A 24,534-nucleotide genomic window follows, 5' to 3' on the forward strand; every position below is an offset into this window, starting at 1 on the left:
TAGAAAACTCAAATGAAACCCCCGCAGGCCAGCGGACAAAGGAAGGGCTCAGCGTTTCTCTCTCATTGTTCCTGGTCCTGATCCTCCCTCCCCCCTCACCCCCCTCTCTCTTTCCCTCCCTTTCTGACCCAAGGCCTGGCTGCTGGGGGCCATGTGACCCACCATCCAGACTGCAGGGGGACCCCCGGCCTGTTGGACCAGAGACCAGGCCCAGACGGTCTCTCGTCCCTCCCCAGCCCAGCCACGGAGGGCAGCTGGTCTGCTCTTCCTCCTGCTCCCAGGACCCCGGAGGCTCTGCCCAGGTCTCTCACAGCACACAGTCAGCCCACCTCACAGGCTCACTCCATCAAATGAGCACATTGACAAGGAACATTTTGTACGTGTGACTTTTTTATTTATTTTAAAACACTTTTAGCCCGGAGCGTGGCTCAGATATTGAGCATTGACCTGAGAAAGGTTCGATTCCCCATTGAGGCACATGCCCAGTTGGGGGCGTGCAGGAGGCAATGGATGGATGATTCTCATCATTGATGTTCCCCTCTCTCTCCCTTCCTCTCTGAAATCACACACACACACACACACACACCCACACACATTTTTAGATTTAGGTAAAATCCACGCAACACGTCATGGACCATCTTCAAGCGTGCCGTTCCGTGGTATGTCAACTTTTCACAGTGTGGTGCAACCACCCCTCCCCCTGGTTCTGGAACATTTCCATATGACCTGAGCCCGTTCCTCCTGTGCGGCCACCAACTGCTTTCTGCCCCTGTGCACCTTCCAGTTACGGGTGTTCTCATGGCATCGTGCTCTGTGGACCCCTGGGGTCTGGCTCGTTCACTCAGCAGGATGTTTCTACGGTGGGGGTGGGAAGCCAGGGACCACGGCCCGTGGAGACCTCAGCCAGTGCACTTGCTCGAGGTTCTCGCCTTTGTCCACTTGGGTCAGACTTTCTCCCTTGACCCAATTTTCTGGGCCGAGGGGCAGCCATCCCCTTACCTGTAGGGTGTTGGACTCTGCAACACTGAATGCCATGCCTCGTTAAGTTCTGGCCTTATGCCTGGGGGTGTGTTTCTCACGTGGTTTTCAAACACTTGCTGGGTCCCCATAAACCCCGGGTGGAAACTAATGGGCCGAGGGTGGGTGCACTGCGCCCCCTGGTGGCCACCATCAGTAGGAGGCCTGGTCTGTGCTCTTGGCCAGGGGCAGAAGGGAAGGTTTCCTCAGCTCTGGGCTCCGCCATGAGGAACAGCCCAGCAGCCCTTGGGAGCACATCATCGCCAAACGGCAGGGGCTGGGAGCAACGCCCGGAACCCAGGGTCCCGGCTCTGAGGGGAACGGAGGTGGTTAACCCTGACCCGGCGCTCCTGGGCTCCGCAGCTTGCTGTGGGAGTCCTGACTGCACCCCTCGCTCCCGGGTGAGTTAGTTCACCCCCTGAGGCACAGTGTCTTCAGTAGGTTCTCCTCTCGCCAGAACGGCTGCAGGATTCAGTGAGCGTAACGGAGGCGAAACGCTTGGTCCAGTGGGTGGCGTGCAAGGGGAGCCGTGGTCATTATAGATCGTCTCCACCTTTCACGGTGTTGCCACTGGCTCCTGCCCCTCAATTAGCCGGTGACTGTCTGACAGCAGAGACCTCGGCTCATCCATCTCTGTGCATCCTCGGCCCCAGGGGCCCTGGGTACCTATGTGTCCAATGAAATGTATGTGGACGTCAAGTATGTTCGTTTCCACACATTCCCACGAGGTAGACAAACCAGGGACCATCACTCCCTTCACGGGAAGGCCCAGGTCTGGATCCCCGCTGGATCCCTGGGGGTGCCTGGCTTCCAGCCACGCCCTCTCCTGGGGGTGGGGGTGGGGGACTTAGAAAGGGCGGGTATCTTCCGGCAATCCACAAATCTACGATACCTCCCTGCCTTGACCAAGTTCCAGGAAGCCAGCCCCACCGCTACAAAACACAAGGGGCAGGAGGTCTAGGAATCCATGGGGCCCTGGGAAGTTGAACTTGGACACCCACGGATCTGAAGGTGCCTTCGGGGCTTTCAACATCCGCAGCTAAGGGTTCTACACGAAGGCCCCAGAAAGGACGCGCCCAATGGGCTGATAGCAATCACAACCCTTTGCTTAAGGTGGTCTGGGTGCCAGGACCTGTGCCAGGTGATGGCATCAGCGGGGCTGCTGGGCCTGCCAACAGGCAGACTCCCCGCCCTGGCTGCTGAGAGGCACCTGGGGCAGGTACACCTATGGCGCTCCTTGTCCAGCCCCCGCCGGGATGTCTGGGTGAGGACCGTGTCTCTGTGGGCGCCCACTGATGTTTCTGGACTTCACGCTCCTCCCCACCAGTTTGTCTTGGCTGCACCGTCCATCTGCCTGTAGTACTTCAGCTTCTCCCCAAGGTCCCCAGCACCTTGCAGCACCTTCCCCCTCCCCTGGCAGACTTTGTTCATCGAGCCAGGGTGTTTGCAACTAACGTGTGCCCTTATCCTGGGACTTTAGTGACACGTGGAGCTCACATACAGCACCTGCCCTCTCTACTTCCTCCCTCCGCCTTCTCTCCATCACCTGGAACAACCCCATCCTGAAGGCCATGCATTCAGACACCTTGTGCCCAGTTTCCCAGCTCTGAGCGGCTTCTGTGAATGTCCCTTGTCCTGACATCCACGACTGGTCTCCAGCTCTGCTCTGTCCCCCCTCCGTCCCCACCAGCTTCCATTGCCTCGTGCTCCCTCCCTTCAGCCTGTCCCCTTCTAGGCTCTTCAACTCCTCCCCGCCTGCCTCTTCCCTCCCTGCACCTGGGGTGGCTGAGCAAAGGCGCCCGGCTCCACAGAAGGGGCCCCTTGCAATCCGTCACCTTCAACCCCCGCCAGGCCCTCCTGGCGGAACACAGCGCTGGCGTGTGTCTCCCCGGGCCTCCGGACAGGCTTTTCCCCCTGACCTCACCCCCTCGGACAGCTGACACTGCGGCCCCATTTCCCGGATGAGACCGCTGAGGTTCAGGGAGGTTGGGGGAATCCCCGGTCCTTCATCTTTTTAGGACTGAAATACCTGCCGAGTGGAACGGTGAAGGGCAGCGTGAGGGCCCGGCCCTCCTAGAAAAGCAACACACCCCAAACGATAAAATAGCTCTTTTTTAATTCACTGTGATTCAGATCATTGCAAACGTCCAACAATAAATAAGACGCAGCCGAGGCTGAGGATGGCGACTCGCTCACTTCACTCAAAACGCATCCAGGTCAACGCTCGGCTGTGAAACGTGAGAGCAAGGCTGGGTGATGGGGTGCGGGGGGTGGGGTTGGGGGGAGAAAAAGCAACTTTTAAAACACCAACAACCAACCAAACAAGATTGCCAAAAAAAAGAGGAAAAAAGTGCTCGGGAAACTTTGGCCTTGACATGACAGCGGCGTGACGAACATGAGGTCTATGCCGCGGGGGGGTGCCTGACCAGGCCCGGGCTAAAGCTGGCGCCCGCCTTCTCCCCAGCAGGGAGGTGTATCCGGGGTATCGGTTTGGCTGCAGGTGGCTCCTGCACAGGGCCCCCTGGGGGACCTGAAGGCTGGGGTGTTCTGAGCTCTCTGCCCCTCCCCTGCCGCGGCCTCTCCGGCTTCAGGCTCAGCAGTTTGCTGGGGGACCGGGCCTCCTTGTCAGGACCTGCTCTGACTTAGCCAAGCCCAGCGCAGCAGCTGCTGTTCTGACCGACACGCCTGGACACCCTCAGCTCGCAGGAGAGGAGAGCGCGGGAGCCGCCCACTGCTCCACTCAGTGACCACCTTCCTTCAGGCCTGTCCCTGGGACGGATCGGCCGGCCGCCAGACGCTGGCTGAGGTCCCCCCGTCTCCCATCGAGGGTAGCCGTGACCTCCAACCCGTGATGATGCGGCCTCACAGCCATTTCCGAGCCTTTACCACTTGCGTTTGGGAGGATGTTTGAGCTAGAACAGGTGTGTGGGGTGTTTAAAGCCTTTCTGGATCCTGCATCTTTGAGGCTGTGATGAACACGCCGGAGCCTCCCCAGGAAAGTGCTCGCATGTACAGACTCAGGAGAAGCCGTGGTGTGAGATTCCCGGGGACTCTTTCTTAGGAGGTGCCTGATACCATCTGTGGCCCCTGAGCTCCCACAGTTCCTCCCTCCCCATGTGCAGAGGGAGAAACTGAGGCCAGGAGAGCAGGTCCCCTCACACGCCACCGGGAGCAGCGGGGCCTTCGGGGAAATGCTCTCTCTGGGAAAAATGGTTTTCCTGATGACATGTCAGTAATAGAGCCAACGGCCGCGGTCCTCCTAGGCCTGGACCCCACATCTCGCCCGCCCCGAGGAGGTGCCCCTGGGTCTGGGAGAGGCCCAGCCAGGGGCTGAACCCAAATTCGCAAGGAAGTTGGGCTGGGAGAGAAGGAGGTACAGGACATTCTGCACACCCACCGACCTGACACCCCAGGACTTGCCCACCAGCGAGCCCCAAACCCTAGGCACCCCGAACACCCACAGAGCTTGCCGGAAGCCGCCCACCCCGCAGCAGCCGGGTGGAGCAGGAGAAAGTGAGTTAGAACCCGGACCACCAAGAGCCAGAAAATGCACACGAGGTCAGCTGAATGCAACAACAACCAATCAATAAATAATCAGGAGGGTGACGAGGAAGAAAGAGTGTGCGAATGAGGTATGACTGCCCCGCTCCGATGGCCACGCTCCCAGGATGCCCCCACCTCACCCCGGGACCCCATGCAGGTGGCCAGCAGGACCGGGCCCGAGCGTGGCCCTTGGGGAAGACGCTGGCTGGTGGAGACCCTCCCGGGGGCTTGGACGGTTACGGGCACGGAGTCTGACAGTCTGTGAACGTGAGAGACGTGCCAGGGCTGGTGCGCCTCTGGGAGGCCCGGGTGCCACCTGAGCTCTGTGCCACCTCGGGGCCGGCTCAGGAACCTGGAAGAGTCCCCAGCTGAGAGCGAGGGGGCGGCTGAGGTCTCCTTTCCTGAGTCGGGGTGCTGGCCTCACCTCGGCCAGGGCATGCATTTCTCCCCGAATACAAAGGCACATAGAAGGGGTCAGACCCGCCCTCGGGCCATCATTTTAACCACCGAGATGGGTCCTCGCGGGAACATCGTCTTGGGGAGAAGACGTCTGTCTGCTGGACTCGGAAACGCCTGCCCGAGCGTGAAGACCTTCGGGGGGAGCCTCTCCTGCCACCAGAACGAGTTCGGGGAACGGGGGGAGTGGGGGTTGCCACGTGCGAGGAAGGTGACGCCCGGCCCCTGTGCCAACACGGCCCGCATGGCTGTCCGGAGCCGCCCCCACTCGGAAACATCCAGCGACAATCAGAGTCTGGCGTCAGCCCCGGGCCCCCCAGCAAAGCAGTCTCTGCCCGTCCTCCCTGGGAAATGTCCTTTCTTTTAAAACAGGGGGGGTCTTCAGTATCTGCCCCTCCTCCCCCATCTTCCCGGCCGTATTCGGAGAACGGACGTCCCTCAGGTCGCCACCTTTTCCGGCCGGAGAGAGCCACAAGGGTCGCCCCACCCACGCCGGCTCTCAGACTTGCTCGGCAGCCCGGTGACATCGCTGAGTAGATGCTGTCAAATGTTGGGGTGCGAGAGGCTGGCCCTGGGAGCCCCCGGAACGGAAGGAACAGCCCCGGCGAGGAGGCTGCGCTGAGGTGGCCGTCCTCGACCCTTCACAGCGTCATCTCCCCTTGAATATCCGGATTTTGTGGATGGACGCCAAGGTGGTGGTCACGTTGGACTCAAAGTCTCCGTCGTGCACCCCGGTCTTGCGGAAAGCCCCCGCCGACGGGTTGTTTTCCCAATAATGGTGCCAGTTCCCTCTGCTGTCCGCCCCGAAGCCGTACAGGTCCACCTGTGGGGGCCAAGCAAAGGTCAGGGCTGGACAGCGGGCGGCAGGTAGAGCTGCAGGACAGGAAGCTGCAGGCATCCTGGCATCTGTGCACCCCTTTCCCAGGAGCGCAGAAAGCCTTCTCTAGGTTCCCGGGATTCCCAGGGGCACAGTGTTGAGTAAAAGTCAAGTTCGTGTGGGAAGGCTCAGGGGGAGGCGACTGCACGTGGGTGGTCCTGAGGGAGCGGGGTCTCACCTCTGGGGCAGTACAACCTCTTCTCCAATGATGGGGGAGCCAGGGAAGAGGAGCAGAGTGGGGACCAGGCTGCCCCACCCCCCAGCCCTGCCACCCCCTGGAGGACCCTGCAAATGCTGCATCCCTTCTCTGAGCCTCACTCTCCTCATCTGGAAAATGGGACCAAGAGCAACATCCACGGTGAGGCAGGGGGTCCTTTACTCCCTCAGGCTGATGTCCACCTGCCAGGAGCCCTCCCTGGCCAGCGGCGGGCCATTACCCGTGGCCAGTGTTTACTGAGCCCTTCTCCTGTGGCCCCTCCTGCTCCTCTGCCCTGGGAGGCAGGGAACAGCCTCGATCAGGGGTGGGGAACCTTTTTCCTGCCAAGGGCCCTTTGGATGTTTGTAACATACAGAATCATCAACTTAAAAATTAGCCTCCTCTGTTTGGTCAAACATTTCATTAACTCACCGCTAATGCCTGGGCAGGGCCAGACCAAATGATTTCTTGGGCCTTATACAGCCCATGGGCCAGATGTGCCCACCCCTGGCCTAGGTCAGGGACTGAAACCCGGCGCCACCTGGCGGATGTCAAAGGAGCTCCAGGGGGCGGGGCACACTCCCCAGGCTCTCTGGCAGTCAATCCTGGGGGCAGTCGAAGTCCTGGGTGCCTGGCTCCCACTCAGAGATTCTAGCGGGAGTGGGCGGGTGTGGCCAGAGAGCTGGGGTCTAGCTCTGAGGTGGGAGCAGCAGCTTACACAGGCCTCCTATGCCAACGGCTTTGTTTCACCCCCAAATCGTGCTTCCACCCATGGGTCCTGGCTCTGCCTGGGGAGCTCACACAGAATGAGCCAGAACGTGCTCCCGGGAAGGTTCTTGGAAACCACCACTCCTCCTTAAAGCACCCCCGAGAGAGGACTGCCAGGCCCCCGGGGGCTGGGGCAGGATCAAGGTCAGCCAACCACAGAAGCTCTCACAGGGGCTGGGGTCAGGATCAAGGTCAGCCAACCACAGAAGCACTCACAGGGCCTGGGGTCAGGATCAAGGACAGCCAACCACAGATGCTCTCACAGGGGCTGGGGTCAGGATCAAGGTCAGCCAACCACAGATTCTCTCATGGCTTCTCGGGAACAGTGAATGAGGGACCCTGGTGCCTGGCTTGGCCGGGAGGGGGGGGCCTGGGGGAGGGGCGTACCTCGTCACAGACGTGCAGGGAGAAGATGACCGAGAGGATGCCGGTGGACGGGTAGCGCCCGTGGCCCTGCAGCCAGCTGTCGAAGACGTACTTGATGAAGGCTGGGTGGTAGATCAGGATCTGTGGGGGAGCACATGGCTCTCAGAGAGATGGCTGAAGAAGGACACACTGACTCTAGGGGCCACATGCTTGTGGCCACAGGGACAGACATGATGGGAACAAGGCCCCGGCACCCAGGGGGTCTGCATTCTAGCGGGAAAAGACCGACAGGAGCCTCACTTGGGAAGTGACAGAAGATGCAGGGAAGAACTCTGGGACCAGGGAGAGGGATACAGCGAGAGAGGCAGGGAAGCCCTGGGGCGGGGGAGAAGGCTCACTGAGCAGGTGACTCTCACAATCACACGAGGCCGGGGCTGAGCGAGATGGTGCGGCTGCAGGCAAACTCATGCACGGAGCCACCCGTCCCTCTGGTCTGGGCCCAAATGGTCCCCAGTCCCTAAAAGGGCCTTATGTGCTAGCTTTTCCCCTTCCCCTGCTACAGATGAGGGAACCGAGGCTCAGAGAGGCTTAGCGACGTGCTCAAGACCACACAGCCAGTGGTGGCCGAGCTGGGGGCGTCCTGGTATCAGGCAAGGCCTTGGTGCTGCTACTCACGGCAGCTTTGAGGACAGCGAGGGGACTTTCCAGGCAGCAGAGGGTATGGGTGTGCAGGAAGCCAAATGCAACACTGCCCCTGACCCCGAGAGGTCTGGAGGGGGGCCTATGCTCGCCTTGGGTGACCCCTTCAGCTCATAGCCTGGCGTTGAGCCACTGCCTCCCTGGGAGGCCCTCCCTGCCATGGGATTCACAAGTGGCTCCTCCCCCGCAGCAGTACCGCCCCCCACGCTGGCGGGTGCTGCAGGCAGGGGAGGACCCCAGTTCTGCATGACCCCAAACCAGCTGTGGGTCCCCGGGCAAGTTGCTTGACCTCTCTGACCCCGATCTCCCCATTTAAATAAGAGCATGCAGGCCTGGCCGGCATGGCTCAGTGGTTGAGTGTCGACCTATGAACTAGGAGGTCAGGGTTCAGTTCCTGGTCAGGGCACGTGCCTGGGCTGTGGGCTTGATCCCCAGTGTGGGATGTGCAGAAGGCAGCCGACCAGGGATTCTCTTTCATCACTTATTTTTCTGGCTCTCTCCCCCTCTCTAACTCTCTGAAATCAATAAAAATTTCTCTCTATATATAAATGGATAAGTGACTGTCCGACCGGTAGCTATGACGTGCACTGACCACCAGGGGGCAGATGCTCAACACAGGAGCTGTGGCGCTGCAGTGACTTGGCAGCAGCAGTTCTCGGGTGGCGCATCCCAGAACCAGAGAGGAGGGAGCCCGATTCCGGGGTGTGTCACCCAAAAACTGCCCTCTGGCAACCCGGGACCCCTTGGGGAATGTCGGAAAGCTGGTTTCGGCCTGATCCCTGCAGGCCAGGCCGAGGGACCTCACCTGCCAGAGGACCCCACTCACTTTGCACACACCCTTTGAGCCACAGCGCCGCCTCAGGTGCGGCAGGCCGGGGAGGGACCTCCGGAGGTTGGCTCCAGGGCATCATGTCCGACCCATCTCGCCCAGTCCTGCCCCGCCGGCCACCTTCTATTTCCTTTCGATGTGCACGAATCCGTGCACTGAGGCACTAGTATTTAAATAAGAGCATGTGGGCAAAGGATCAGGGTGGTGGCCACTGCCCTGCCTTCATCCTTCTGCTCTCTGCCCAGGTTTTGGCCTACACACACCAGGAAACGATGGAGACATGGGTGAGGTCTAGAGACATAGGTGAGGTCTGGCTTTGAGAAGCTCACACAGTAGTTCTCAAACTGCAGCCCCTTTGGCACCCCTGGAGGCCTTCTACAATCCCAGGTAGATCTGGATGGGGGTGGGCGTTGGAGGGCTGCATCTGTGAGTCTCCCAGGCGATGCTACTGGCCTGGGTTCCCAGGGTAGGTCCCTCCAGCAGGGACTCCATCGGCCCAGCGCCCAGGGCTCTCTGAGGCCAGATGCTGGCAGAGGAGGGGAGGGTGCCCTCTCCACCACTTACCACCAGGCAGAGCATCACAGGTGAGCCCGAGCCGCCACTCACCTGATCCTTCTTCACTTTGATCTTCGAGGGGACAGGAATGTAGGTGCTGGGGAGAAAGAGCAGAGGGTCAATGTGGGAGGGGCCGGGCTGTCTACTGGCAGCTGGGGAGGGGGGTGACTAGAGAGGGAAGCCGGGCCAGGCTGAGCAGGTATACGCTTTCACAGGGGCCCCCAGCCACCGGCCCCTGCCACAGCCCTGCAGTGGTCCCTTACAGACACCAGAGGGCGATCTTGGCTCATTCAAGGACCTTCTGCTGTGTTGTGGGCCTTCTCCCAGAAAGGTTTAGGGGACTTGCTCCAAGCCCCCCCCCCACCACACACACACACACACACACACACACACACACACACACACACAGCCTGAAGGCGCCATGGAGGCCAGAGCACCTACCCCACGGCAGGGGTGCCGGCTGAAGAGGCCCACACTGCCTCCTTTTCATCAGGAGGGTCTAGGAGCCTCCAAGATGAAGGCCCCTGGCTTCACTTTGGATCTGACTCTGGCGCAACTTACACTTGGGAACCCAGGGACCAGGTGGAATTCCCCTGCCCGAGCGTCTCCCTCCTTCCCTCCCTCCTTCCCTTCTCCTGAGGGCACAGCAACTCCCCCCCCCCGCCCCCCACCCATCCTGCACCGTCCACACTGAGCCTCACACAGGCTTGGCCACCTGGACACGGAAACCACTTCTCTTCGGGAACAGAAGGGACTTGGGAAGGGGACAGGCGTGAGCCTGGCTCTGGCCAGAGTCCCACCCCGAGCACGTTGCCTGGCCAGCCTCGCGCCCTCCCTGGCGGAAGGGAGGCATGATCAGGACAACTGTGACGCTTCGGTCAGACGCCACGTGCCCGTGCGTGTGGTGTCGGGAAGATGTGCACACATGAAGGATGACTCGCGCCCCAGCCGCCATGCTCGGCACCCCTCCTCCCAGCTGCGCCCCAGCCCACCCAGCGCCATTTATGGTTTGGAGGCAGGTGGCTGTCACCACGAGGAGCACTCGGAGGTGAGGGGTGGGAGCTAAGATGCGCTGGGCCCTTTCCAGCGGCCCCTTCCCCAGGAGCTGTCAGGTTTCGGGAAGCACAGCGTGTGGCCCACTTGGGGGTCAAGAGGAGGAAAAGGTGGAAGTCCGGGTGTGTTAGAGCGATGGGAGGTGAGGGCCGGGAGATCGGAGGGTCAGAGGTGGCCTGTGGGGCGGGTGCATCCCAGGAGGAAGTGTGGGAAAGGACGCACTGCGGGGAACAGCATGAGCCAGGCTGAGGTGCAGAGAATAGCACGGCGGGCGGCCAGGAGGCACCTCTATGGTGAAGAGGAGCAGCGATGCCCCGGGGGGACCTACTGGGAGATGGTGCCCGTGGTGGTGGCGCTGACCACCCACTCCAGGTCCAGGGTCTTGAAGGGGACCAGCACCATGCTGACGTTCTCGGCCAGCTCCCGGAAGCTCTCGGGGTACACGAAATGGTGGGTGGTCTTGCTCCCCACATCGGCCTCGAACCCCGTGGTGGGGGCCTTGTTCATCCTGGAGGAGAAGGGAGAGAAGAACACGCATGGCTCACACAGTCCCAGATCCCGGGGGCCCGCTGGGACCTCGGGCCAGCGCTCAACTCCGCGGCCTCCCCCTCTGTGAAGTGGGGACAGCGAGCACACGGCTCGGGGGATCTGCGGGTTTTTCCTCTTCAGGATCTCAGTGCGCCGCGTCACCGCGCCACTGACCACCTGCTACTAGTGAGCGCGAGGCCCTGCCCTGGCCCAGGGACGCCCCTGGTGAAACTGCAGTGACGGCCGTGTCCAGCGGTATTTTATGGTCCAAGAAATCTGAGCACAGAGGACGGGGCCCAGGACACACAGCCACCACGGGCAGCCCCGGACTCTGGTCTGTCGGGCCCTGAACCTGACTGTCCCCCTCACCACGGACGGCCCCAGTGAGCCAGGTGTACGCTGAGGCTTCGGGAGGCCAGGTGAGTGGCCTAAGGACATACAGCCAGAGATCACAGGGACGGAAGATTCTAGAAGGCACCTGGGGATCACCAGCCCCTCCCCCGCACCCCCTCACTGCTGTTGTTTCTCGCTCTGGGCTGAGGGCATGGAGGTCACAAGAAACCCAGAGAGACGTGGGGCATCTTCCTGGAACATCTGTTCACTTGGTGACAGGAAAAGACAGGCTGCAAAACGGGATGCATTTCAAAGATCAAACGGGACTCTGTAAGTGAATCTTGCCGTCTCGCCAGGGCTCTCGGCGCCCAGCTCCGCCCCCTGCATCCAGAGAGGCACCTGCGCCTGTCTCCATCCTGCAGCGCAGATGGGGAAACAGGCCCCGAGGGTGCCGCGAGGAGCCTGAGGGGCTCAGGTAGGTCTGGGCACACCAGGCTGGGACCTTGACCTCCGGGCCCGGAGCCCAGGTGCCGCCTTCAGCCCCGGGGGTCTGGGGTGCACAAGGGGGGGGTCTGGGGTGCACAAGGGGGGTCTGGGGGTGCACAGATGTGCCTGGGCAAGGCCCGGCCACTCACCTCAGCACGAAATCGTGACTGTCGATGTGAGGCCCGTACCAGGACTCCCTCAGGTTGCCCGAGTTGCCCACGACGGCACAGCGCCGGCAGCCCACCGACTTCTTCTCCAGCAGGGGGTCCACGTTGTGGGGCACCACGTGGAACAGCTCCTTGAAGGTGTCATTCAGGTCATGGGGCTGCTTCTCCCGCTGCAGCGTCTGTGGGTGCAGGACAGGAGACAGGTGGGCCTGGCTGGGCGGCCTCTGGCGGGGATGTGGGGGGAGTGGGGTGGGGAGGGGGCCAGAGGGGGACCGGGCCGGGGCCCTGCCCCAAATCCAGTGACAGATGAATAGATTTTCAAATGTGGAGCACGCAGCCCGGCCATTGTGGCTCAGTGGCTGAGTGTCAACCTGTGAACCAGGAGGTCATGGTTCGACTCCTTGCCCGGGTTACAGGCTGGATCCCCAGTGCGGGGCGTGCAGGAGGCAGCCCATCCGTGGTTCTCTCTCATTATTGATGTTTCTTTCTCTCTCTCTCTCTCTCCCTTCCTCTCTCTGAAATCAGTAAAAATATACTTTAAAAAATAGGAAATAAAATAAAATGTGGAGTATGCATAAAATGGAATATCACTCAGCCATAGAAAAAGGAAATTTGGATACACGCTATAGCATGAGTGGACCCTGAAAAGATGCCGAGACAGAGGACAAATTTCGCGAGTCCCTCCCATGACGTGAGGCTCCAAGGAGTCAAATTCATAGGCAGAGAGTGGAACGGGGGTTGCCAGGGTCTAGGGGGCTGGGGCCGGGGGAGGGGAGTTGGGTACATAATGTCGGGGGGATGCTGGGTGCAGAAGGGTGATGGTCACGTAACACTGTGATGTATGCAATGCCACTGAGATGTGCACGGATAAATGGTCCAGAGGATGAATATTAGTTCATAACCATCAGAGGGAAACCATCATCCAGGATTAAGCACCGGCTTCTGCTCAGACCTCCTGGGGCAGCTCCAAGCTCCTCCACGAGCAACCACCCGAGACCTGGCAACCGTGCGCATCCTGACGCGGCCGGGCAGGGCTGGGCCCACATCCTGCCAGTCCGACAGGCTCCCAGGCCACGGGGCTGCCGCTGCCGGCTGGGGCTCACTCCCCGAAAACCCCGGGGGAGTGGCCGCAGCCAAGCTCCCCAGGAGGAACTCCCTCAGAGATCCCCACCGGGAGGGGCCCCTGTGCGCCCCAGCATTTCGAAGTGTTCGGGACCACAGTGTCCACACCGAACCCTCTGTTCTCATGTATATACAGCACGTCCTCAACAAGTAGGTTTCGTGTGTGTTTTAATCCTCACCTGAGGATATTTTTCCATTGATTTTTAGAGAGTGTGGAAAGAAGGGGGAGAGACAGAAACATCGATGTGAGAGAGACACATTGATTGGTGGCCTCTGCACCAGGGCCGGGGATTGAGCCTGCAACCCAGCTACGTGCCCTTGCCTGGAATCGAACCTGGGACCCTTCAGTCCACATGCCGACACTCTATCCACTGAGCAAAACCAGCGAGGGCAGTAGTTTTTGAATGAATGAATGAATGAATAAATGGCCAATATTGCGATTCCTGCAAAGCACCTGGCAGGGCCCCAGGGGTGTGTACCCAGGTGCTGGGACCCCCTCCGCACCCCACAACTCGGCCGGTGCACTCACCAGCCACCATGCGTAGGTGTCTTCGTCCAAGAACGCGTTCTTCGCGGTCAGCAGCGGCTGCATGGACCGGTTGAACCTCTCGTCGAACCAGGCCGAGACCCCCTGCTGGCCGACGCAGCGGGCGCAGGTGCAGGGCGGGCGCGAGAAGGCCACCAGCCTCCGGAAGCGCTCCGAGAGCTCCAGGACCAGCTGCTTGGGGAGCCAGGCGGTGGTCGCCATGGTGTGCGAGTAGCTCAGGAGGAAGGAGGTGAGGAAGACGAAGAGGACGAGGAGGGTGAGAACTTTGAGGGTCCTTCTCCTCAGGGTCACCATGGCTGCTCTCCCCACGAGGCTCCCCGGCGATGAGCTGCAGGAAATCACGCCCCACTCAGGAGGGACTTGGAAGCAAAATCCCAGAGATGGAGGCTCATGCACAAGGCGAGGCGTGGATGTCCGGGGGCTCGCAAGGCTCGCTCTGGTCAACTTCACTTCCGCCTGGCGACGGTCACCCTCGGGCACCGGACATCACCCTGGGACACGCGAAGGCTAAGGGGGCAGCAAATCTGTCTCTTGCAGAAAATAGAGGAGCCCGCCTCATCCGCGATCCTCGAACAGCCGATGATGTCTCTCCATGAAGCGTTAATCAAACGTAAGACCAGCGATCGCCTTTCCCTTCCAAAGGGGTGGAGGGGCGATGAATCTCTGTGACGGTGTCCTGTGCCGCCGGGGGGAGGACCGGGAAGAAAGGGTCACGGTGTGGGACCAGGAGGCCTCTTTGTCGCTGTCCTCCGGGGAGGATGTGTATGCTGATGCCCAGTCAGAGCTCAGTCTGACCACATGGCCATCAGAGTTGTGGCTGCAGACAGTGGGCTTGACACAGGCACCGAGGGTTGTCTGTCATCTGCCCAGAGAAGGAGGAAGAAAAACAGGATGAAATTCTATTACCTTGTTATGACATCCTGGCTGGTGTGGCTCAATGGACAGAGCGTCAGCCTGAGGACTGAAGGGTCCCAGGTTCAGTTCCGATCAAGGGCACATGCTCGGGCTGCAGGCTTGATCCCCAGTATGAGGCGTGCAGGAGGCGGCCAGTCAATGATTCTCTCTCATCATTGATGTTTCTATCCCTCTCCCCCTCTCCCTTCCTCTCTGAAATCAATAAAAAATATATTTAAAATAAATAAAAAGCAGCAGTTAATCTGTCCACTTGAGCCAGATTAACCTTCCAAGACTGGCTCTCTCTGCTTTCACCTGGCCAGCAGGGGGCGCCCACCCCTCTTACCATAGGAGCTGGTCCAAGGATGAGAAAGTGCCCCAATCCCATCCAATCAGAGGGAAACACCTCATTTTTGCAGGAAGGGAAGACATGGCTTCCTTTTGCTCTGGTCTGTGTGAGGCTGGGACGAGGAAGTCAGGGTCATGCTGGTCATTGTGTGGGCTCCTCGCAGGAGGGATGGCTGGGCAGGACCAGACAGGAGGCGTTAAATCCCTGATCCAGCCGCACCTGCAGCCCACCCTACGCTCTGACCTTTCAGAGACATGAGACAATAAATCCCCTTTATTGTGTAAAGCAGATTACTTGCAACTTGAAGCAACACAACTGAGCCTCAGCCCACACTTGCTCCTGCCTCTGGGCTCCGGCCCAGGCTGTCACCCTGCTGTCCAGAACAGCCTCCCGACCCTGCTCGGGTCTCACTCATTCTTCAGGCCCGAGCTGGCGCTGACGCCCAAGGGGAGGCCTGCCCAATCCTGGCGTCCGCAGAGTCCTGGCTCCATTCGGCCTGCTCTGTTTCCCCATCTGCCTCCTTCCTCCCGGCGGGGGGCTCCAGGAGGACAGGAACTCGGCCTCCCTCTCGGTGGCCCTGTCCCCTGGCACACCGTGGCATCGAGGAATGCAGATGCGAATGAGGGAAAGGCAAGGGCTGGCAATTCAGAGATCTGAGCTAGAAAGCACGGGCTACGCCCGAGGATTCTGCCTGTGTGCTGTGTGACTGTGGAGAAGCTACCTAACCTCTCTGGACCATTCCTTTGCCTGGAAAAGGGGCTGATAAGAGAGATTCTGCTCACTCTCGGGGCTGTCAATCAAGCAGCCACTCACAGCGCACGTGCTGGGCCCCGTGCTGGGCTGGGCCCTGGGTTAGGAGGTTGAGATCCAGCATAAATGATTCTAAGGTGGGAGCTCCGTGAGCATCTGGGAGAAAGAAGGCAGGTGGGCCTGGTCGGTGGGGGAGGGGGAGCAGGTGTGTATTTGGGGAGAGGGAAGCCATTCCTGAGACCAGGCTTTCTCTGAGGGACGGAGCCCACTGCAGGGCTGAGCTGAGCAGTGAGTGACAGGGCCTCCCTGCATAGGCCGTGGTGATGAGCAGGACCTGTGTCCCAACACCAAGGGCTGAGACAAGTTCACTTAGACAGATGCCTGTGAGCACGCTGAGGGAATGAGACGGATGACAGGCCGGTTCCCGCCACCTCCTGGCTGCGGTGAGCTACAGATGCTCGCAGCAGACACTGGAGCAGAAGGAGATGGAGGGTGAGGCTGAGCTGCAGAATCGGGACGAGGGAGGGGGGGCTTGGAGGAGCACGGCGACACCCTCCTCCTTCCGTCCGGCACGACCCAGTGGCACCATCTCCCAGGCCGGGGTGCCCGCTGGGCTCCCACCCACCAGCAGAGGCGCCTGGGCTGATAACAATTACCGCTTTCGAAAGCCCTGGAAAGAACTACAGTGGAAAAGCAAGAACGCCCCTGCACCCCGCCCCGGGCCCCAGGGAAGAAAGGAGGCGTGCGTGACTTCCCTGTTCTCTACTAAGCGGGGCAGCCCGCCACACACGGGGAGCGCCAGCCCTGGCTCCCTGGCATGGAACCTGGGCCAAGACTCCACGGGCCAAGTTCTCTGCTGCCAAGTGAGCCACGCCTCCCCAAACAAAGGGGGGGGGGCTCCCTGTCCGGTTGCAGCAGCGATCAGTGGTGACAGAGAGAGGGCGGCAGTGAGCTGCCACTAGAACTGTTTCAGTGCAGCAGGCATGGCTCCGTGGCTGAGTGTCCACCCCTCAACCAGGAGGTCACGGTTCGATTCCCGGTCAGGGCACATGCCCAGGTTGTGGGCTCCATCCCCAGTGGGAGGTGTGCAGGAGGCAGCGGATCAATGATCCTCTCTCATCATTGGTGTTTCTCTCTCTCTCCCTCCCTCTCCCTTCGTCTTTCTGAAACCAATAAACATACACACACACATATGTAAATATACATATATATGTATATATTTTTAAAAAGAAAGAATTGTTTCAAATACAGTGGGGCCTTGACTTACGAGTCTAATTCGTTCCGAGACCGAGCTCATTAAGGAGCTTATTAACTCAAATTACTCCATCAACTCAATGCAAAAAATTGGCCGAGTGATAGCTGGTATCTCAAAAAACTCGTTTAGTTGGGACACTCGTAAGTCAAGGCCCCACTATACTTGGAAAACCTACAGTCGCCCTCCCAGCTCCGCGTGAAGCCCCCTGCACCACGGGTGCCGGTGAAATGACTGAGTGAACGTTGCGGACCGGCGGTAACGTTAGCACTTGTAATACAGGGCCGTGGCCGCTGCCCGCCCTGTCATCCTCACATCAGCTGGGCCAAACGGGTACTCATGCCCCTTCCCCTGAAATGGCAAACTGAGATCCAGAGACGGCAAGTGGCCTGTGCAAGATCACACAGGGAGGTGGGGGCTGAGCCCACACTCTGACCCGCCCCTCTGCCTCCTCCTGGGTCTCGACGTAGCCATGGCAAACCCTTCTATTCCACCAATCCCTGCTCTCTCTGTTATCTGCTCTCTTGACGTTTCTTTTTGGGTTTGAAATCTGCTGTCTTTCCAACTTCTTGAGGTAGGTACTGCCGCCTGCATCCTCTCTTCTGCTGTGTCCGGTGCGTTTGAATCGCATATTACATCCATGTCAGTTCTTGTATCCTTCAGGTCTAGCATTTCCACCTGAGTACTCTTTGTCTAAGTGGTAGTTTTCCGGTGAAATTCCCCCTCTTGTCATCTATCTTCCTGCAATTAACTACCACAGGTTATTTTAAAGTCTGCGTCTATGCCTGTGACACTGGGGTAACTTGTGGGTCTGTTTCTACCGTCTGTTTTCTCTCTTTGGCCATGTGGTCTGGCCTTGGCGTGGTACATGCGGACACGGTGTCGGGCAGACATGCAGAGGCTCTGGCTGCGGCGGTCCTTATTCCGGGAGGAAGCCTTTTCCGCCTGGCGGGCAGGGGGAGCAGGGGCGCATGACCTTGGTCCCCGTGATGGTCAGGATGATTGGGCCTGCACCTTAGTCCCTGGGGATGACCGGGTATTTCGGGTTTGCGCTCACTGAGAAGAGAAGGCCCAGCCCTTCTCAGCGCCGTTCTCAGCGCATGGCTGGAATGCCTACCAAGGCGCCTCTTGCTTGCCCGCTGTGATCTCTCTCTTATCTCCCCTGCCGCCCTGGGAGATGGCCAAAAGCTCCGTCTAGGCTTTGAGCCTCGCGGCGGCTGCATTTGGTTCTTAGGCTCGGATCCAAGCACCTTACGTCCTGGCAGACGCCTGCAGAGAAAAGCGAGGTGCAGCAAGATGCGTCTCCCCGTCCTCCCGCGGGGCTGGGTTCTCCGATCTCGGGTTTCGGCTGACCTGGCCGTCCTGCACTCGGCTTCTTATCTGCTGTGTTTGCCTCCCCCGCCTCGTGAGGCCGCCCGAGACGTGGCCTCCGTTTCGTTTCTTCCTCCGTAAGCGTGGCACCGGCCTCGCTGCGCTGCACCAAGGGCCCGCGTCCCACCCGAGTCCGTGCGGGGGAAGCATTGAGGTGCCTGGCACGTCGCGAGTGCCCTGAATGTCGGGTTTCCTTACGAACGCCTTCCAGTGGTTTCCCTCTTCCCTCGAGCACGGGGTGCCCACGAACACCCCCGCCCACCCTTTCTGCCCCACTTGATTGACAGATGTGGAGGCTGAGCTCAGAAAGGGGAAGAGACTTCCAAGGACACACGGCGAGAGGGCTGCCAGAGCTGAGAGGAGAGCGGGCCCCAAACTCCAAGAGAGGAGAAGCCGCCCTGGCGTGGCGCTTCCCCGGGGAAGGAGCCAGGCAGGCACGTGGGCTGAGAGGGAACGAGAGGCAGGCAGAGCTGGAGGGGGGCCAGCTGCAGCCAGGGGTGGGTGTCCTTGGCGGGAGACCTTAGGGATGTCCCATCCCTCATCTGGACGATGGAGGTTAAAAGCGTCCCTGCCTCTGAGGCGGCCATGCAGAGCAGGGTTAATCCATCCATCTGCTACCGGAAGGACAGACGCCTCATGGAGGCTCTCTCTCTGCCAGCCATTGTTCTGGTCACACGGCCGGGGCCCAGGACAACCGCCGGCTGGTGCTGGGTTTTATCTCTATCTTTCAGAGGCGGCCACAAAGGCCCAGCAGCCAGAGACCTGCCAAGGAGCCGGAACTCCAGCCCAGGCGGGGCCCAGCGTGGGTGTCCCGTGGGGCTTGTCCCTGCCCTGAGCCTGGCCTCTGAGGGTTGGGAGAGGGACGGGGACCATCCCCACGCGGAGACGGGGGCAGGAGCCCTGCACGGGGTTTGCGTGCGGCCCAGCTGAGGGCCTGGCACGGCCCAGGGTGAGCCCTCCTCTCCTCGTCCAGTGCCCTCTCCAGCTGAGCCCCACCCGCTGAGTCACCCCGAGCCCCGCTGAGTCACCCCGGAGCTGGTCTCTGTGCTCCTGCAGCTCAGACCCGGATGGACGGGCCCTGCCTCCCTCCTCCTGGCTCGGGAAGGACCAGCTACAGCTGCAGCCACACAGGACCCTCCGGAAAAGAGCGTCGGAGAGAAGCCCACCCGGGAGAGGGAGCCCGAGAGGGGGCGTGGCAGTTCGCACCTGTCATCCCTGCTGGCCAGGGACCAGCTCCAGAGGGAACGCCAAGGGCCCTGGAGATACAACAGTGGCAAGCAGGTGACAAGTGCAGGGAGAGAGAAGGCTCAGTGGAGGTGGCCGTGGAGACGGGGGCTTTGACAGTGATGGGAGAGAGCAGAGAGAATGGGGTGAACCGAGCAGCTCCCCAAAGTCCAGGTGGCGGCACTGGGGATGGGGGCACCTGGCACAGTTACGAAAAGGAAGGTGCCCTTCAGAGCGGCCGCGGTGGGTGGGGGCAGGTCAGGGAAGCCTGTAGGAATGGGCACGCTGGGGTGAAGGCAATGGGGAGCCACTGATAGTCCGTGAGCAGCAGATGGTGATGGCACGGAGGCTGGGCTGGAGGGGGTGCACAGACACCCCTGGAGTCGGGCCCGCCTCCTTTGGGGCCTCAGTGTCCCCACTCCTTCCTGCGCAGGCTTGACTGTCTGCCACGCCCCCACACCTGCTGGCGGCTTGGGAAGAGCCTGTCTTGGGCTTGCAAACCCTTCTCTCCTCACCTGGTCCCTCTCGCTGGCTCCTGTGCGAGGAGCTGGAGGGAAAATAAAGGTTCCGACAGTACAATGAGGCTCAGGTCAGGCGGTTTGGAGGAGCGCCCCGAGGAAACACGACGAACACACGATTAACGGGGATCAGGGTCCTGTGACAGGAGCTGGAGACGTCCTCAGGTTCTGAGTCGCACAAAAGGAATTTAAATCCACCAATCTCCTCGTGTGTGTGGCCTGAGGGCGCTGCATGCAGACATCCAGGCAGCACTTGAAGCGTGAAATGTGGTCAGGAATTTAGGGAGGCCCGTGCTGGCGCGCCCAGGCTGACAGCTGCCCCAGGGGAAAAAAGGGGATGGCCCCGATGTGGGGGTGCAGAAACCATGACAAAAATAGACCATTCAGAACCCCACCCCAGCCGCCTCCCACCTCGTGTCATTAGCAGGTATAGGGGCTCATCACCTAGTGCTTACAGGACAGAGGGTCGGGCAGGCGCAAGGACCTGCTCAGGGTCACCATGGGGTCAGCAGTAGATGGAGGCAGCTGACGCAGGTCCAAGTGTGAACTGGGAAGAGGATGGGGGAGGGGGGTTGCAGTTCCAGCGCCGAGAAGCGGTGTGATCTTGGGCAAGCGACCTGACCACGCCACACCACGCATGGCCCTTGTGTACAAACAGAAACACAAGTACACGTGCCGAGGAGCGCCAGCGAACGCAGGCCACCGTGAGAGCTCTGGCCTGGGTGAGGGCCGGCTCCCCCTCTGTACTAACCCATGAGAGTGGCCGTCCCCGTGTACTCAGCCCCGAGGGAAGCTCTCGGAGCATGTCGAAGGGCGTTAGTCCCGTGAACTCACGGAATTGACCAATATGCCCATTTTACAGATGGGAACATGGAGGCCCAGGGCCGTACACTTTGTAAGGAGTGAAGCCCGAGGAGCCCCAGCTCTTCAGGGAAGTGTCCACCTCTGAGTCTCAGCCTGAGCTGGTCCCACAGCAGGAGCCCTGGCCGGAGCCCACCACTTCCCCCTTCCCGTGCCCTGTCCACACTGTACTCTGCTCTGCCTTCGCCTGCTCAAATCTCCAGCGGGTTTTCTCCACACCTGGATTGAAAACCAAGGTCCTGGCCACAGTCTGCAGGAGCCTGTAAGAGCTGGTCCTGCCTCCTGTCTGACTCTACTTTCTATGCCTTTGCTTTCTCTGCTCCAGCGACACCGGCCTCACACGTGACAACCACAGGACCTGGGCACAGGCTTCCAGCTTCACCCAGAATGCTTTGCACACAGATAGTGCGACGTTCTTTACTTAACTCGGGATGCCAGGTCGCCGGGCCTCGCCTCGGAGGAGAGACTTCCCCTGAACCTTCTGTACCCGATTCACAATGAGCAACCCCTCCCTGCACTTCCCCTGCTTTGTTTTCCCACATACATTCATGCGCAGCCGAAAAGATTCTCCGTGCAACTCGGCTCCCTGAGCTCAGAGACAGTCTCCTGTTCTCCGCTGGGCTGCTGGCAGAGTGAACTTCCATATTCTCTAATAATCACCGGAAAGGGAGGTATCGTCCCCACTTTACAGATGAGCAAACGGAGGCTAAGAGAAGTCCAGATGCCGTAATCTGCCTCACCTCACAGTGAGTAGGTGTTAGGCCTGGGATTCAAACCCAGACGCCTTCAGTGCCTCCGAGGGCCTCCCAGCCCTTCGCACTCTCGGTGAGCTGAGAACCCAAGGCCCCGACTGGTCTTCACCAGGATCACTGTTTAGGGCTGTGTTTGCAGCAAGAAGTCATGAAACATGAGGGAAAGGCTTGCTTTCGGCTCGCTGCACACGATGGATTCCCCCAGCTCAGTGTCCCTGGTCTATGTTGCAACCCATCACATGTGCCGGCATCTGTCTGGGCGCCGTGGCTGGGCCCCGAGGACTCCGGGGCAAAGAGGAAGCCGACACAAACCTGAAGCTCATGCCGCCGGCTGTGCCGTGAGGGATCAAATCCCTGGTCTGTGACCCAGGAGTCTCATGCCTTCTGCCAACGCCGTGAAACACTAACAGGCGAACTTAAGTGAGAAAAAAGTGAATCCCGGTTGGAACATCTTTTCTGTCCTGTTTCCCACATGTTGACGGATGTTACTATCAAGACAAGGTCCTTGCCGATCGAGTGGCCTCTCTGTCCCAGCTGGTGAACCTCACGTCCCACGTGCCACCTTCCCCAGGAACTTCCCTGTTCTCCCCCCGCCCCCCACTTCCCCAGAATTCACAGGAGGCTCCGATGTGTTCCGCGAACTGGGCCAGAAGGAAATATGATTTGATTTTAACAGGGACATTAGCTTTGGTTAGTAAACATAGAACATATTAAACCAGTGAATCTGGGGCAGGCACTGGGGAAAACAGAAAACAGAGAGAGGTGAAAGTGTCTTGACATTTGCATTTTTATGGCTGGAGAGTGAGCACAGCAAGAACTCTCTGGATTTCGGCCAAGTGGAGAATGCGGCCGGGGTGAGCCCGACCGTGGAGGGTACAGACTGTGTCTTATTCAGTTCGGCATCCCTGGCACTGCGCCCTCGGCCTGGCCCCGCCCGGGGGCTGCTTCCTGGGCACACAGACAGGCCCAGTGGTGCTGACGGAAGAGGGGCTTGCTGGTCGACCACCGGGCGGCCGCCTGTTCCTCGGAGAGAAGGCAGGCAGGCGGGCTGAGTCCAGGGGGAAGGAGCTCTGTGAGCGTTCCCCATGGCAAACTTCCAGGCGCTCGCCGGCCGGGAACCAGGCAGACCTGCTCTCCGGTTATTATTTTTCCAGCTGAATGGGGTTCAGTTAATGGAAGACTTAATGACGCCTTCTGGGCCCAGACAAGTTCCTGGCCCGGCAGCCACAGGTCCCAGATCAGGGAGAGGTGAGAGCCGCAGGGCGGCTGGGAGGCAAAGGGTCGGGCGTTTCAGCATCACGGAGGGACTTACGGGGGCCACACTCTCCTGCTGCCTTTGCCCCTTGGGGAACCGAGGCTCAGGGAGGAGAGGTGACCCGTCCAAGGTGGCAAACGAGTCTCCGGTGGCACCAAGACTAGAACCTGGGGATCTTAACTCCCAAAGCACATCCCTCCACCCCCCAGCACGCCCAGCCTGGGGGCCAGACAGGCACCGAACCGACAGACGGCGGGAGCAGTAGGTTTACAGCTGTGAGTAAGCAAAACCGAGTTACTCTCGTATTATTACTATTATTATTATTATTCCATTGTCTCCCACACGAGCAACTGTGAGCCTACACTGCCCACTCCGTCCCTGTGGGCAGAGACAGCAACAAGTGCTCCCAACACAGGAGCGGAGGTTCACGCTGGGTTGTGCACAGTGGAAGGTGGGGTCCTCGTGTGGAAAATCGGACGATTACAGTAACAATCTCACACCAGCCCTGCCCAGGGCCGCCCGGCCCCCTCTGCCCTCTGGAGCCTGTGTTGGGAGGGGGCCCCTCCCGGCTGAGCCCTGTTGCCCCCTGCGGAGGCTGAGCAGCTCGGCTGTCCTCAGGGAGGGCAGCGCAGAGTTCAGCCTGTTACACACTTCCCTTGGCTTCTGCAAAAACAACAAACTAAATATACTGCAAACCACACCGTTCCTCTGCGCAGCCACCCAGAAGGCGGTGAGCACGTGTGCGCCCTGCCGCTGGCTCCCCCGTGGCTGGGCAGGATGTGGGACACCCAGTGGAGGAGGGGGCACCGGGCCCTCCCAGTCTGGTTCCCAGACAGCCTGGGGCCCGGAGAGCCCTCCCTGGGATGGTAAAATGGCCTGTCAGCTCGTTCTTGAACCTGGGTGTGCGGGAGGCTCGGGGTTGGTCCTGACCAGGACACCCAAAGGTGGACGGGGTTGTTTTTCTCAAATGTCACCCACCCCTTCCCACCTCTCTGCTGCAAGGGCTCTGCCAGGTCAGCTACATGATCTGCATGGGCATCATCAAAGGCTCACTGCCTCCCGGCTGGAAGGGGCTGTGCAGCCGCAACTGTACCTGCTCCGCAGCCCACTGTACAGATAGGCAAACCGAGGCCCGGGGAGAGGTAGGGGCTGGCGCGGTCCACACGTTTCTGGGGAGCAGCTGCCGTTAACAGTGGGTTTCACATGCTCTGGAAAGTGGGTCTCACACTCAGGGAGAAGCTAGCGCTGAGCCAAGATTTCTGGGTGAGGGGGGGGGGTGGAGACCCCAAGCCCCGCTGTGGGCTCCCTCCTCACCCCCAGGGTGGTTTGGAAACCAGAGCCCTTCACACACCACACCCACTCCCAGCCTCCGTCCCACGAGGTGCCCTGAAGACTTCAGAGACCAACAGGCCGTTAATCTGCAGCCCTTCACCTAGGGGGCCGGCTCCTCCGCTAAGATTTCTCAGAAACAGCTTCTAAGAAACTTTCCAGGAGAAGAGTGGGTTTCGAGATGGGGACTCGGGCACTCCTGGTGACGGGCGAGGGGGCATGAGAGGCAGGGACAGAATACCGTCAGAGACACGTGGGCGCCTAACCGGAAGATGGGGGGCCCCACGCTGCACCCCGCCTCCACCGCCTGCCCTGCTCCCCTTCCTACCACGAAGTCAGAGGCCCCACTCTCTCAACCACAAAGAATCACCCTCCTCGAAACAGCCTGTAGCTGCAGCCTGCACACTGTCATGGGGGCAGAGCGCCTTTCTCCCGCG

At 60.2% G+C, this 24,534-nt stretch overlaps 1 protein-coding gene across 3 annotated transcripts in view; it reads right to left on the reverse strand.

Annotated features, from left to right (window-relative positions):
* Positions 1–3,111: 3,111 nt before the first annotated feature.
* ST3GAL1 (ST3 beta-galactoside alpha-2,3-sialyltransferase 1) overlaps positions 3,112–24,534 on the reverse strand; it is a 52,752-nt gene continuing 31,329 nt past the window's right edge. For all 3 annotated transcript variants that reach the window (XM_070392377.1, XM_070392378.1, XM_070392379.1), the window contains 6 exons: positions 13,525–14,404; positions 11,856–12,052; positions 10,688–10,867; positions 9,358–9,403; positions 7,245–7,364; positions 3,112–5,839 (listed from right to left, as the gene is read on the reverse strand). In XM_070392377.1, coding sequence (XP_070248478.1) covers positions 5,666–5,839; positions 7,245–7,364; positions 9,358–9,403; positions 10,688–10,867; positions 11,856–12,052; positions 13,525–13,836 — 1,029 coding nt within the window. In that variant the 5' untranslated portion in view covers positions 13,837–14,404 and the 3' untranslated portion in view covers positions 3,112–5,665. The remainder of the gene's footprint in view (positions 5,840–7,244; positions 7,365–9,357; positions 9,404–10,687; positions 10,868–11,855; positions 12,053–13,524; positions 14,405–24,534) is intronic.

Source organism: Myotis yumanensis, unplaced genomic scaffold (assembly GCF_028538775.1).
Source record: "Myotis yumanensis isolate MYYU_CA2020_CCGP unplaced genomic scaffold, mMyoYum1.0.hap1 SCAF_15, whole genome shotgun sequence".
In the NCBI taxonomy this organism is placed as follows: domain Eukaryota; kingdom Metazoa; phylum Chordata; class Mammalia; order Chiroptera; family Vespertilionidae; genus Myotis; species Myotis yumanensis.